Source organism: Hesperophylax consimilis, chromosome 30, assembly GCF_061612785.1.
Source record: "Hesperophylax consimilis isolate HC1 chromosome 30, BYU_Hcon_1.0, whole genome shotgun sequence".
In the NCBI taxonomy this organism is placed as follows: Eukaryota; Metazoa; Arthropoda; class Insecta; order Trichoptera; family Limnephilidae; genus Hesperophylax; species Hesperophylax consimilis.
In genome coordinates, this window is record NC_142865.1 from 17,336,039 (window position 1) to 17,349,492 (window position 13,454).

Sequence of the window (13,454 nt, forward strand, 5' to 3'; positions counted from 1 at the left end):
TGGCTTTAGCCGTGTTTAGTGACCAGATCTGAATAGCCAGGTACTCCCCCATCTTCCTCTTTCTCGTCTCCTTCCCCTCCCCACTATCTTCAGCCACACATCATGTCCCGATTGAGGATGCCATAGTCTCACTGGCTTCAGACGGTCGGGAGCAGTTGGTAATCTTGAGCGGTTTTGGTCCAATAAAAATCATTTGCATCATTTTTGGAAAAAAGAAAACGATGTTCGTAAACGTGCTGAATTTAAGAAAAATTAAATCAGTTTATTTTATTTTACAAACGTAAAATAATTATACATTCACCAAATATCGATTCTTTATATCGATTTTCTGTCCAACTCAATTTGACATGTTATTTTATGAGTCATCCGTGTGTCAAAAAGTTTCATATCTCGTAGCTTGCCGGCATTTTATCAATTTGTATTCTGCAGTCAGGGGCATTTAACTAAGCTTTGGCCTCGAAACTCATTTGAAACCGCCACGCCCACCTCAAAATTCTTATAGAAAACGAATAATATGGCTAAAAGCTCAGATCTCATTGGTGAGAACAGAAGGATTGGTTTGATCTCTCGCTCTCTACCATAATGACTCGTGTAACAGAAAGAGATGACGGAATTTTGACAGTTTCAAATCATTCAAACAAAATGACAGTGGTTTATTTATACACGCGGGTTGTCATTTTCTGCCGAAATACTATCATTTCCGTCGAAAATATTGCGTGTTAATGTTGTTCGTGATAAAAATACAATATAAGCCAGTATAGTGTTAGCGAGTTACAAACATATTATATTCAACCTACCTACGTAAGTTCAAGTTTAAAGTGAATTAACAGTTTTAGGTTATTCGTTCGGTTTTTTGAACAATGCTTCATACTTGACATTATGTCTTCCTCCACAACGTATAAATGTTATTTATTATATCGATAAACTTATTCATGTTATTGATTAGTGTTATCCTGTATTATCTTATTGTTTTGGTGAAATTAAAGATTTTTTAACATAATTATGTAACCATGAGTTCATGAGGCTGAAAAATGTCGGAATTCTTCGTCATACTGTCGGACAATCATGTTTTGGAAATTTTCTTCAGTGTTTTTGCAAATTTCTTGTCATTTTGGGTTTCTTCTTCTCAGATTTACAAGTTTCATCTCAAGGAAATGCACTGTAAAAGTTTATTTTCTTAGTCAGGCCCTTGGAAAACATTTCGACATTTTTCTGCTTCAAGGACATTTTTATTTTTAAAATATTTTTTTTGGGCTAGTGAATGAATGGAGTAGGCCGAGAGCAATTATATTGTCTATGGTTGCATCTTACTTTTAGATGACCTTGAGTTTTTTCTATCTTGTCTACTGCTCTTTTCCGCACGGTAGGTACTGCTTGTATATCTGTGGTTAAGTACTGTATAATTCTGTTGTATACAAAAAGCCCGAAGATATCGATCTAGAGAGTGGTATATTTATGTCTGCAGTATTCTGTATCCTGACAATTTGTGGGCGGCGTTACGTTTATCTTTATTTAATTATTCACATGATCAATGATTCACATCAATTCACATAATCTGTGAGCAAACTGCAAATGGTCGTGGTCATCGTCGATTAACACCCTTTAGTTCACATTTCAATAAGTTGTGCAATAATATTTAGTTCATCAAATCTAGTGAAGGGTAAAATTGTACGACATTCTATTATTCTTTTTATGAAATCTTGTTTTATATGTATTTTATTTGTTATCTTTATCTATTCCATTGCAATATTTCGCGGCCATATCTGATGGTTGTTTGATAAAGGTGATATTATTGTAAACGTGGCTAAAACTAAAAAAAATCTTTATTTGGAAATAAATAAATCGTCAGTAATACGAATTATGTACAACTTGATGTTGTCGAATTATTGGAATGTAAAACTTGGTTAATTATTTGGGATAGCTGGCCGCACGATTTTAAATAAACTTTTTTGATTCACCTTAATTACTATAAAAGACAACTATCTCTGCATTTCGGAAATTTGAATTTTAACATTCTAATTTTCAATTTAGTAGAATGAAAATTCGCTTTCTTTGTAAGGGATGACAGCCATTTACAAATTTATATCTCTAAATAGTATAAAATGAAATCTATATCCACGTCTGTCTGTTTGTGCTCTTAGTTCTTCTAAGCCACGCAACGGATTTTGATAGGGTTTTCACTATCATTTAGAGAATTTCTTCCAGAAGGTTTATATATTATAATTACACTTGTAGAAAGTAGAGAAAAGTCGATGTTTTGTAATCAAGTCATAAAAAAAATATTTTCAGGCGCTTACATTACTAACGCTGGCTAAACCTTATGGGATACATAAAAAGGGTAAACTTCGGTTTATGGGCGAAATTCCTAAAAAATAAAACTAGTTATTTTTATACTAACTTTGGGCCGGGGAATCCGAATCTGGAAGAATTAGGTTGCGGCAAGCAATATTAACTGAATTACACGACTTTAATTTCGACGCACAAACAATTTAACTGGCCATTTTGAACGCTTTCTGACAATAAAACTAGTTATCTTGGGAGGAATGCAGATTACGCCAAACTCTGGGAATTGAATAAAAAAAAATTGAGGGAGATACAGCCGATCAAAGTTTAATAAAATTGCACTTCGCGATCTGATATTATGACCTCGGACAGTCCGCCGCCATATTTTGTCACTGTTAAGAAAATCAAATTAATCACTTTTTAATACTTTTGAAATTTCAGTAGTGCCAACCAAAAAATAAAAAGTGTTGCCATATAATAATATCAATGCATGGAAAATTCTGAAAATTAAATATCATTTGCCAGATTGGTAGTTTATTATTTAAAATCTTGTAAATACTTAATTTATGTATATATTCAATTCCCAGAGTTTGGCGTAATCTGCATTCCTCCCAAGATAACTAGTTTTATTGTCAGAAAGCGTTCAAAATGGCCAGTTAAATTGTTTGTGCGTCGAAATTTTAAAGTCGTGTAATTCAGTTAATATTGCTTGCCGCAACCTAATTCTTCCAGATTCGGATTCCCCGGCCCAAAGTTAGTATAAAAATAACTAGTTTTATTTTTTAGGAATTTCGCCCATAAACCGAATTTTTTCCCATAAAAAAATGGGTAAAGGTTACGAATTCCGCTTCACGGTAAATATGGAATGTTTACTTTGAATTAATACTTGAATTTAGTTATATTATTACTAAAAGTTACTATAAATGTTGGGGAACGCCTGCTCGCGTCCCCTTTAGAGTTATATCCCAGTTTTCAAGTAGTTTGTGGGCTACGCTAGGTTTGTATAGACTGGTTTGTGATTTAATTCTAATACGATATTATGAATATAATCCAACTCTTGATATGAACATAGTCGCCGTCGGCTGCGACTATAACGGCGCCGCATACTAGTTGACATATCGCGTAAGTGACTTAATAAACGAAATTAAAATTAAAAGTGCGTATTTTTCCATCTCCCCCGACATAATAAATCATGTTTTGAATTAATAAAGCTAAATCCATTTATTTTAAAGTGAAAGATAATAAAAAATTTACCATGGACTTTTATATCTTAAAAAGTCTTCACATACTCAAAATTTTACCTTATACTCTTTATCCCTGATCAACGCCGGGTACGTGTCAGCTACTTTTATATATATGACCTTTACCGTTGTAATGTACGAGTCGAAGAGTACAAAGTGGGTAGGGGAAAATTGCGAAGAAGAAGATTGGACACCTGGCTATTCTAACCTGATCACTAAATACGGTTAAAGCATTCAAGTAACTTTCGTTTCTGAAAGAGTCCACCCAACATTGTTCGATTACAATCACAGTGGGAATGTAACTAACCAACTAACTAGCCATCACGTCGTTTCTCCGCAGGGGTAGGCAGAGAGGACAGACCACCAAACAACTCAGTCTAGGCACACACTCCTTGCCTCATTTTTTTTTTTTTTTTTTTTTTTTTTTTTTTTTTATTGAATTTTTTTTTTATACATACATGGTTACATAAAATATTGAAAAATGTATAAAAAATATTGAAATAAATGTACATAATTAAAAAAAATCCCACGAAGGCGAAGCCTGAGTGTGGGTATTATAAGTATTTTTATCTTATTTCTATGGTTTAAGTGAAGATACAATATTAAATATAAATTTAAGTTATTTTAAAAGAGTTACTGTAGAGATGCAATACAAGAAACTAAATCATGTAACATGTAAAAGTTTTAAGTTTTTTATTCACATTCATACATACTCTTCTATTATTCTGACTCTTGACATGGCCCGACTCAAGTATCTGATTCACTTGATCGTGCCATGTCTTCCTTGTGCGTCTCCGACTTCTGCTACCATTCACATTTGAGTCATATATTCTCCTTTCTCTTCTTTCTTTGCTCATTCGCTCTACATGCCCAAACCATCTAAGCATCCCTTTCTTATTCTTACTGGTCATTACACAATCAGCCTTGCATTATTTGTGTATCTCCACATTTCTCACACACATGTCTAAGGGATCTCATTTCTATAGCATTCAGTCTGTATGGAAGTCAAAGCGAATGTATAGCGAGTGATATGCTGAAATAGGCTAGGCCACGAGAATAAAGCGTAGTCTGTCACAGACGTTATAAAGATCGTATATATCTATCGGTGACCAGATTATTCACCAAAATGACAATTCAACAAACCTTCAAAAAGTTATATAAAATCATGAATTGCGTTAAAAAGAAAACTAGGTTAAATAGGTTACGTTGCGTTTATAGGTTAGTTTTTTTTCAAATATTTAAATATTGAAGACAATATTAGTGATTTCTACACGAAAATCTGAAACAGAAAAATCAGAAAAGGAAACGGTCACATCTGGGACTCGAACCCAGGACCCTTGTCTTTCCGTGACAGTGCTCTACCAACTGAGCTAATGGGACCCTATTCCCCTCGATCATTTTTAACTGTATCATACTTCGAATAAGAACTACTAACATTGTCTTAATGTTTTCACCGCACATTTTTATTGGCAACTAATATTGCATTTAGTTCGGGTTGAATCTTGCGATCATACATAAAGATAGTTGCCAATAAAAATGTGCGGAGAAAAAATGAAGACAATGTTAGTAGTTCTTATTCGAAGTATGATACAGTTAAAAGTGACCGAGGGGAATAGGGTCCCATTAGCTCATTTGTTAGAGCACTGTCCCGGAAAGACAAGGGTCCTGGGTTCGAGTCCCAGATGTGACCGTTTCCTTTTCTGATTTTTCTGTTTCAGATTTTAGTTTAGAAATCACTAATATTGTGTTCAATATTTAAATATTACAATTTGAGGTTTTACTCAATAAAGTTATTCCGAAAAAATAAATAGTTTTTTTTCATCGCTCGTGATGACTTTAGTAGTAAATCCTCCAAATTCCTGTAATATTCAAAAATCTGTTTCTGAAAAAATAAAAAAATACACAGATTTAGGAAATGAGATTAAAAGAATTTGGCATTCTCAGACTATAAAAATATTACTATTTGTTATTTCGGCTACTGGCATTATACCTAGCTCTCTCATTCAAAATTTAGGCGTATTAGATCTGTCAAAGAATTTATATATAAAAATGCAAAAATCAGTCATTTTAAATACATGTAGGATTACGAACGATTTTTTAAATATTTATATTGAGAGATCATTAGGATTTATAGGTCCAGTTAGGAATTCTACTGAGCCGAACTCTCTGATATGAAAATATCTGGAGTCGGTGAATTATTTTTCCATTTGATCTCTGGTGAGTTGACGTGTTGTTCTTGTTTTGTATTGTACATATTTATTATAATGCACTTGCATAATGTGGGTTAATTGGAAAAGTGTTTGGAAGGGTTTAGTTTTTCCTGTGGGGAAGATTTAACCTGGACATAACACTCAGGGCCTATGTCATTTATGGGAATGCTGTGTGGAGGGTATTTTTTAAGGAAAGGAAGGAGAAAAAGTTCTACCCAAACCCGCCTCCCAAATGTGATGTAGATTCAGCAGTTTTCCAGACACCGTGTAAATATTATCACTAATCAAAAGTGTTTGTTTTGACGTGGATCCAATCTTATTGTTGTCGTTAAATTATTTATAGCTGTGTTTTTGTTTTTAAAAAGATAACCTTACATTTTGAGAAGGTTATGATAAAAAAATAAATATTGGTAAACTGAAAAATGCGTACGACGAAACCATGCGCACAGAATGTGCGTCCTCCGGTAAACTGAGTATAGATTATTTATTAATTATTAACAAGAAATAACTTTAATTCCGTACAACCCATAAAACTTATAGGTGTCTCTAGTCAGAAACCTAATTGAATACTTCTCGGTAGTTTGGTTTCCAACTTACAAAATTCGTATCAATAACATAGAGTGAATGCAAAAAAATTCTATGTTTCATAAATTTGAAATTAAATATCCCGCTACAATACATAAATTATCCTTTCCTATTAAGACAGATGCAAAATAAATGATTTATCTTTCTTATTTTAAATTACTAAACTCTAAATTAGACTGTTCCGAACTCCTGCAACTTATAAACTTACACATACCCACAAGAACAACAATACACAATACTCTATTCTACAGCAGTATGCATAAGCGCATCTACAACTTGTACCCTATTCCTATTCTTAAGACGGAGTAGTGTGGAGGTCTATCCTCTCTGCCTATGCCTATGGTGAAATCCCGTGATTGTTAGTTCATTTTATAGCGATAGAGACGTTATAAGGATAGTTCCCATGAGTAATCAGGCCATTGGCCCATAGTGCTATCTCCCATTGCACCTCAATTCTTTGAGTTTGTTTCCAGGTCCCATGAGGGTTCCTCTTTTCCTACGTATGGATCCTCTGGAGGATCCCGTAGCGGAAAGGGTTTCTTTCCGTTGGAAGTCCCTCGTTGTTTGGGTTCCCTGAAGGCCCCAAGAAGGAAGAGTCCATCTCTCTAGACTCCTCTCACCCTAGGTTACCCTAACGCCCATCATCGATATTAGATTTTTTTGTTTGAATGGTCAATTTTTGGTCCCACGAGTATCTAGAGAGATAAAAGTTTCACCCCGAGTCCCGAGTGTTGGGATAAGGTCTAAATATACCAAGATGTGACCCTGTATCTGGGAGGCACCATTCGTGGCACTGTTCCCCAGTGTAATTCATCCTGACCATGGTAGCTCATTCCATGGCTTGGAATAGCTATTAGACATTGTGTTTCCCCTCACTGAGCGATGAATTTGCCACACTCCCTACGCTATTTAGATAGTAATTTTTATTTTTGTATCTTTTTTCAGATGGAGGTGTTTGGAGGAACCATAGACAATCAGCTGACGGGGCTCTCTCTATCCGAGAGGCACCGCAGTCTGAACGACCTCATCAGCAAGTCAGATCCTCTGCTCCTGTCTCCGGAAAACCTTCAGAACTGGACCAACAAAAGCCAAGCTGACCAGATCTACATCGCCAAGCTTGCTGACCGTTCCAAGAATGCCCGGGTTCTCTGCGATATCTTTAAATCGGAGAATCAAATGGTGGTTGCCATCGCATTGAATGCAACGTGGTTGTTTAAGGGACAAACGGATGTCGACCTTATTAATGCAGATTACTTCATCAACGAGATATTTCCGAATGCATCGTATCACACGATCTGTAGAATCGTATCTCTGTTCGGAGCACACCTCGAAAATGAGAACTTGGCTGAAGATCTGTTCCAGAAAATCGTGCCGTTGTACGGAATCGACCTCGCTATCAAGCTCCTCCCTGATTGTGGTAAAGAGTTTATCCGCTTGCAAATAATGGCCGATAATTTCATCGTACCGCCTCAACAACTTGTTTACATTTACAAGAAAGATTCCGAATTGGTTATCGAGTATTTGGTGAAATATCTTCGTAAAGACAACTTAGGAAAGCTGCCAATGTCTTTTCGCTATCATCAAAATTACGATAAGCTGTTTTCGCTCATTGCGCTGCAATTCCCTGAGAAATTCATGGAAATTTACTGCGAGCATATGAATTATATTCACGTTAAATTAGGTGCCCGGACGACTCTCGGTATCCTTAAAGTGGGACTCGATAAGATATGCCAAAATCCTGCTACGTATATAAAAGTTCTTCATCTTCCTACGTTGATGAGCCAGTTGAAAGGAAAAGCGTTTGAATCCTTTGTTTTGGAACTAATGCCGTCGAAAGAATCTCAGTTCGGCCACGGATACATTTCAGATATCTTGAACATATACAAACCTTCGTACAGAATCAAATTTCTTTTGAAAATTTATGCGTTAAAGTACAACGGATCTTCCTTCTTGCACAGAGATGATTTTAACAATTGGGAAATGGTTAAATATCTCCCCGTCGATATCAGAAACACTTGGGCCTTAGCGAAGATTGCCAACTTAAAGTCTACAGATTGGCTGAAAGAAGAGCATTTTTTGAAGTTTCTGTCTCCCGATAAAGCTATTCCTCGTCTCATGACTTTAAGTAAGGCCGCATCGGAGATGGAATATAGGATTACCCTGCTTGAGAGAATGATAGATTGCTGCCAGATCAACAACGACGAAGAATATCTGCTGAAAGTGTTGACATACACTGCGCAGAGGCATAGAAACGACCAAGAAATTTTGCGTTATCGGTTTTTGGACCACTTGCAATCCTCATTCGAGCTGTATAAGTTACCTGCCGAACACTGGGCTGTTATAAACGAGATGATTGAGTTCATGTGCGTCAGTAAAGAGATTGAAAATCACGGTAGGCAACACTTCTTCAGTAAATTCCTCGAACAGACCCTTCGCTACAACCTCGATAAGGGCCAACCGATCGACGCAATCATCGATAAGTTTATCAAATATAACATCAATAATATTAACCTGCTGGTCGGAGTTCCGAAGCATGAGTTCGTCGTGCTCGATGCTTTCTTTGAAAAGTACCGAGTCTCTATCGAAAGCAACATGAAGTATGATAAAATCGAGGGAATGCTGGAACAACTGATCCTCTCGTACAGGAAGAGAAGCGATAGCGGAAAACACTCGGTAACGGAATGTGCTTGGCTGGTGGACGTATTAAAGAGACTCTTGGAGAAAACTGACTTAAGAGACATGCGCACCACTCTGTTCTATCTACGAGAAGACGTAAAAGCCAGGATCATGTTCGCGGATAAGCTGTTCCAATACGACAGCTCTCAAAAGTACTGCGCAAATTATCTGCGTCACGATGCCGGTGTTGTCACGCGTAATCTTCCGTTCCTTTTCGACAGATGTCTGCAAACCTATACATTGACCAATTATGCTAATATCTTCAGGCAAGTTCGTGCATACATGAATAAACCACTTGTAGAGCTGTTCGTCAATGCAGTTAAAGAACGCTGTACAACTCCTGAGAAAGAAGCCATCATGACAGTCGCATTATGTTTACTTCTAAATCCTGAAGAAAGTGAAGATTTGTTGAAAAATCATATCCCGACACAGACGAAGGTAAATCTGGCTGTACAAGCGCAAGAATATTTGAATGGTGAAATCATCGCCAATAAATTCATGATTATAAATCCTCCCGTTTCTTACGACACGCTATTGAACTTCGCAAAGGATGACTTCTTGAAATTCACAGTTCCCGCTGTTCTGTCTTTGGCTTTTAAAAAATCATCAGCAGATACCTTGAACTTCATAAAGGTTTTGACGACTAAACCCGTATCGGTGAAAAAGCACGGAATCCGACTGGCCTACTTCCTTTATCCGAAGAAGGATCTATTACACTTCTATCGAGGACTGTGGGACACGGAAAAGAACAACTCTATAAGAGAGGTATTGTTCCAACGAACATTCAGACTTCTGCTAAAAGAGAGCGATATCACGAGATACCGGGAGATTTGGGAGATGTTGAAACATTTCATGACAAGCTTCACAGAGCTGGACAAGCCGCTGTTTTTCTATCTGAGAGAGTTTGAAAAGATCGTGCCGGAATTACTGTCAGACTTTTGCCAAACGTGCTGGACTACGTTGAAAAGGCTTAGATCGAACAAATGCCAAGTCGACAGCGAAATCCAATACCTCTCCAGCGGTTTCATTCGTTGCGTCGATCACTTGTCTCCGGAGTTCTGCGAGTCTTTAATCGAAGAATATATCTACTCAATCGGGGAACAATTGATTGAGTCCGATAATCTCCTCAACTTTCTTGTGCACTATATCGTCCACGCAAATAGCCCTGAACAGCAAGATACCCATCTCAAAAGCACGTGTGAGCTGTTCAAGAACTTCATTGCCGAAAAATGGAACAAGAAAGTGGACGGCGTGTTCGCTTACAGGAATACTTTGAAGATTTTCGCGTTGGGATGCAGCCGGGCTGCTTTAAATTCAAAATTGCTAGTCAATCCCAGCAATCTTCTAAAAAGCATTCTAGAATTAATGTCTTCAAGTTTGCCGTTGGGCGCGTTCATCGATCTTGATCTCATTCTCAATTTAAGTTTGATATACAGAGAGGCGTTGAGCAAACGAACGGACGTAGAATCGCCCGCTTCTAGATTGCTACTGATGAAAGCGCTGGGAAATAGAGTGGGATTATACCTGCTTGAATCCTGCGAGAAGTTCGGGAATGAATTCTATCCTATCTTTATGAAATCGTTTGAAATGTTTTTGGATTCGATTCCTAATCCGTACGAAGAAAAGGAAGATGTATTGATGTATTTCATTGCAAGTTTAATGGGAAATAAAACAAGCATGACCTATATAATGGCGATTGATTTGCTCCCCGGTCAATTCGAAACGGACCACAAAAACTACTCGTTCCAAAATAATATTTTGAATGAAATTAAAACAAACGGTAATTTCACCGTTAAAGTGCATTTGTATTCAAAGTTTGCCTTCGATTCTAATGAATTGTTCGGTAACAATTGAAAAACATACTTTTAATTCTGACAGATCCACTGAATAAATGCACAGTGTTTTTCACATGTTTCCGTGTGTCCAAAATAAGTGCAATTTTTCTTTGCTTCCGGTTAAATTGAAAAATTTTCGAATATCGATCGATATTCTTACATAAATAGATCAATTTCATTTTCCAGTCTGAGGGTTAGAGTCAAATGTGTTTTGTAAACTGATAACCTCACTTTTCTTTCAAATCGGTAAAAATCGCACTTCTTGAGATTGCCTATTCAGTGGATATATCAAAAAGAAAGTTAACAGTTCAATGGATAAATTTTTAAATGTATTTTATTGGAGACATGTCACAATCAATTACTGTTTTTTAGGTAAATTGGTATAATGTTGCTTTTTTATATTCTCTCTATAAAAGTATAATTTTATATTAGTTATGTAATTTAATTGGATAAGTTTTGCTTTCAATGCTTTTTATGTTTCCTATATTGTTCAATGATATACAGTAAAACATCCGTATAAGGTTACGGCAAAATTTTCCAGGTTTAAGAAATTTTCACACTTTGAAGTTTTTAATTTAAGAAGATTCAAGCTTAGGAATTTTTCAAATTAAGAAGGTTCAAGCATTGGAAGTTTTCAAATTATGAAGATTCAAGATTAGGAAGTTTTTAATTTAAGAAGATTCAAGATTAGGAAGTTTTTAATTTAAGAAGATTCAAGATTAGGAAGTTTTTAATTTGAGAAGATTCCAGCTCAGGAATTTTTCAAATTAAGAAGGTTCAAGCATTGGCCATTTTCAAATTAAGAAGAGGCTCTAATTTGTTTTTACTTTTGCTTGTTAATTATTTGAGATTATTTACGACAACTATATTTAAAAGAATGGTAGATACTCTTAGTATCGCCCTGGTGAGAGACTTTAGAATCGAACTACGCTTAAAATGCCTTATCAATCTTTAAACATTCCCCTATTTGGGGATTGTTGAACTCTAACATAAAAAATAAATAGTTCCTTTTTGATGAACACATTTGTGTTTTTGGCACCAAAATTAATGTATAATTATTATTCTTATTGAATTTTGATAATTTGGCTTTTTTTAATGATGTTAATTATAGGTGCGGCTTGACACGCTTAACTTTGCAATCAGCCAAAACGGAAATTAATGAATTTACTACATTTTTGTCCTTTTAATTTTTTTTTTTGTCATCCTGTAATACAATTGCTTTACATGTGGCGGAAAAAACCCTATTTTCTTAGATTTAAAGTAAAATTATATTTATGAAGGGCTTGCTGCCGTAAAGTAAGAAAATAATAAATATATATTGTATTACTCGTGGATTAATCAATAGTATATATTTTTATTAAGTATGTATTTAGGTACTATATTTTATTATTTTTATACTAAACAATGCCTGTGCCTAATAGATGCTTTAAAATAATAAATGCCTTTGAAATGTTTCTATTTATAACAGTTAGTTCTTAAAGGAACTCCATTTTGATCTCTAATTAGTATAAAATAAAGTCGCTATCCGCGTCTGTCTGTTTGTGCGCTTAGTTCTTCTAAACTAAGCAACAGATTTTGATAGGGTTTTCATTATCATTTAGAGAATTTCTTCCGGAAGGTTTATATATATAATACATGCATATTACACTTATAGAAAGTAGAGAAAAGTCGATGTTTTGTAAACAGGTTGTAAAAAAAATATTTTCTGGTGCTTACATTGCTAACGCTGGCTAAACCTTATGAGATACAACAAAATAATGTACTAAAGAATTGTATATCTTAAAAAGGCCTACAAAAAAGTCTGTGATGGTATGTGACTATCTCCTAAGGATAACCCCAGTAACGCCGGTTACGCGTCAGCTAGTATTTTTTAAAACAACACTACATGAATAGTGTTTATTTCAACGACATCGGTTAACTCCACAGGCCTCTGGCATATTCTGTTTTAATTTGTGTTGTATTTCCACTTAGCAATAAAATCCATATAAATGGAATATTTCTGAATGTATCCAAAAACTAAAAACAGTTTTTAAAGGGTAATGAAATATGCTTTCGAGTTTTATTTTTTGAAATAAAATAAATAATTGTAATATTATAATTTTGAATGCAAACATCGACGCTTTAGTTTCATGAAGGAGTACATTTTAATTCTTCCTTATTTAACTTCTAGATTTGAATATAAAGCATGCTGTTTTCTCTTTCTAACATCGTTTAGATCATAATTCTTACCATCACAGTAAGTGAGACACAACAATTTCTTTGAGACCAAATGAACTTTTCCAGAAAGCGAATAAATTGACTGTACTGGTAATAGCTGTTTGCTCACGTTAAGCTAACTCAAACTATCCTAACATGACTTAGTTTGTTATATTGGCAGCGAATTTGCCTGTTACTTGAAACGTAACAAGAATCAAAATTTCTACGGTACTAATAAAATTTATGTGATAATGATATAAAGAAAATACGTATAAAAATATTAAATGTATCTTTATTTTATATAATAAAAACTTTATGACAAAATTTTTGCCTTGTTACTAATTGTTAAAAAATAATAATATTTTTTATATTTTTGAAACTAGCTGTTAAGTTTTTAAATGCATCTGTTTGAATATTATAGCATGTGA

General features: G+C 35.0%; 1 protein-coding gene across 2 annotated transcripts; it reads left to right on the plus strand.

The window, feature by feature from the left end:
- Nucleotides 1-1,450: 1,450 nt before the first annotated feature.
- Nucleotides 1,451-13,454, plus strand: LOC149409706 (uncharacterized). Of its 2 annotated transcripts, none has more exons than XM_089649498.1 (2): nt 1,451-1,668; nt 7,265-13,454. In XM_089649498.1, the coding sequence occupies exon 2, from the start codon at nt 7,265-7,267 to the stop codon at nt 10,847-10,849; it is 3,585 nt and encodes a 1,194-aa protein (XP_089505624.1). In that variant the 5' UTR covers nt 1,451-1,668; the 3' UTR covers nt 10,850-13,454. The 2 variants fall into 2 exon arrangements, with proteins under 2 accessions (XP_089505624.1, XP_089505623.1); XM_089649497.1 differs by having other exon boundaries at nt 1,451-1,660.

Bases quoted from the DNA above. Each gene is read 5' to 3' on its own strand.
- LOC149409706 (XM_089649498.1), top strand. From the start codon at position 7,265: ATGGAGGTGTTTGGAGGAACCATAGACAATCAGCTGACGGGGCTCTCT.